Source organism: Pundamilia nyererei, unplaced genomic scaffold, assembly GCF_000239375.1.
Source record: "Pundamilia nyererei isolate P.nyererei 1_Seehausen unplaced genomic scaffold, PunNye1.0 scaffold00607, whole genome shotgun sequence".
NCBI lineage: Eukaryota > Metazoa > Chordata > Actinopteri > Cichliformes > Cichlidae > Pundamilia > Pundamilia nyererei.
Window position 1 is genome coordinate 130949 of NW_005188008.1, and position 2005 is coordinate 132953.

At 43.6% G+C, this 2005-nt stretch overlaps 1 protein-coding gene across 1 annotated transcript in view; it reads right to left on the reverse strand.

The window, feature by feature from the left end:
- The window catches only part of LOC102200380 (zinc finger protein 45-like), a 5920-nt gene extending 4758 nt beyond the window's left edge, over window positions 1–1162 (reverse strand). Inside the window, exon 1 of the mRNA XM_005754620.2 lies at window positions 4–1162. Within this exon, the coding sequence (XP_005754677.1) occupies window positions 4–775 (772 nt within the window). The 5' untranslated portion in view covers window positions 776–1162. The remainder of the gene's footprint in view (window positions 1–3) is intronic.
- Between the last annotated feature and the right edge of the window lie 843 nt (window positions 1163–2005).

Sequence of the window (2005 nt, forward strand, 5' to 3'; positions counted from 1 at the left end):
GACTGCTTCGAGTAAAACTTTTCCCACATGTATCACAGGGATATGGCCTCTCACCTGTGTGAGTGATAAGGTGGTATTTCCAGGTACTTCTATCAGTGAAGCTTTTGCCACATGTGTCACAAGCAAACAGTTTTTCACCTGTGTGAGTTTTCTTGTGAATATACAAATTACTGCTTTGACTGAAGCTTTTCCCACATGTATCACAGTGATATGGCTTCTCACCGGTGTGGGTTCTCATGTGGATATACAAAGTACTGCTTCGACTGAAACTTTTCCCACATGTATCACAGGGATATGGCCTCTCACCTGTGTGAGTTCTCATGTGATCATACAAATTACTGCTTCGTCTGAAACTTTTCCCACATGTATCACAGGGATATGGCCTCTCACCTGTGTGGGTTACAAGGTGACGTTTCCACGTACTTCTAGCTCTAAAGCTTTTCCCACATGTATCACAAGGATAGGGTTTCACATCAGTGTTGGGTTTCTTTCTTTGGGCCTGACTCTTGATGGATTTTTGGCAAACATCAGACTCTCTACCTGTGGCAGCATTGCAGGGACTCTCTGACACAGTCCAGCTCTCCACATCATCCTGACGTCTGTCTCGCTTCTTCCTCTTCTTTGGCACTGAGGTCACAGTTTCACTTAACCCTGACTCTTCACACTTGCTGGATTCTTCATCTGTGCTTTCACTTTGAGGAGAGTCATCACAGAGGAGCTGCTCCCCGTCTCCTCCTGGTTCACTGTGCTCTCCTTCCTCAGCAGCAGTCACCATAAAGGTACCAGGCTCCTCCTTCAGTCCCAGCTGCTCTCCCTCCTGACTGCTGCACAGTTCCTCCTCTTCCTCTTTAATCTGTGAAGGTTCTGGTTCCTCCTGCTCCACACTGGAGCTCCTCTCCTGGTTCCAGAGCTGCTGCTCAGGGAGAACCTCCTCCTCCTCACAGACCTCCTGCTGTGGGACGTCTGGAGCGACAGAAGAAAGAAGTTACTGATGCAACCGCAGAAACATTAACAGGACTTTACAGCATGACTGCATCACTTATGAATGTGGACAGGCACCTGAGTTCACCTGTTTTGTGGTTTAAAAGCCACAAAGACGCTGTGTTTAGAGAAAATGGGTCTCAATTGTTCCCATACTGCTGACACATACGGGATCACTGAGGGTTTTTTCTTCTCCAGCTTTGACAAAAGTCCAGCTGGGATAACCACATTTACTCAGGGTCAGCTTTTAGATGTCCCCCATTACTGATGGAAATCTCACAGTCCAAGAAGGCTAACCTGCCACTTTTCATATCCTCCCTGGTGAATCTGATGTGTCGGTCCAGCGAGTTAATGTGATCCGTGAATTGTGGTACGTCCTGAGATTTGATTTTCACAAAGGTGTCACCTTCGTCTGGCACAAACGATTATTCTGATAGTTGGCTAGTCACCGATTATTTTTGCGATTAGTCGACTAATCAGATCGTGCATCCACCAGCATGTGTCTCCTCTTATATAACTATCATTAGCTTACAGCTTGAAGTGTTTAAGATATGTGCTAACTAAAAATAAAGACAAGATGATACTCTATTAACCTTCTAATAACATTTGCAGATTGTCTCGGTGCAGTTTAGTAAACTCAGCCGTCTGCTCCTTGCTATCTAAAATATAACAGGACACCGGAGTAAATTCTCGAGCATCTCACACTTCTGTTTAATCAGTTTTCTGCTTGACGTTTATTCAGCTGTGTGAAAAGTAGAGATGGCACGATACTGCTTTTATGCCTGATACTGACATAGTGTATTTAAGCAATAAAAAAGTTTTTTTAATATCTTGCTGCATTTTGTATAAGTTCATACTCAAGTTTAACACAAACAAACTAAACAACACTGAAGCTATTCGGTTACACTTGTATGCAAAAAATGCACTGCAGCCAAAATATTTCATAGTTCAGCAAAACTGATCAATCAAATAAACTTAAACCTGCTCCATCCTCCCTACTCTGGTGTTTTAAAGAGTACTTAGC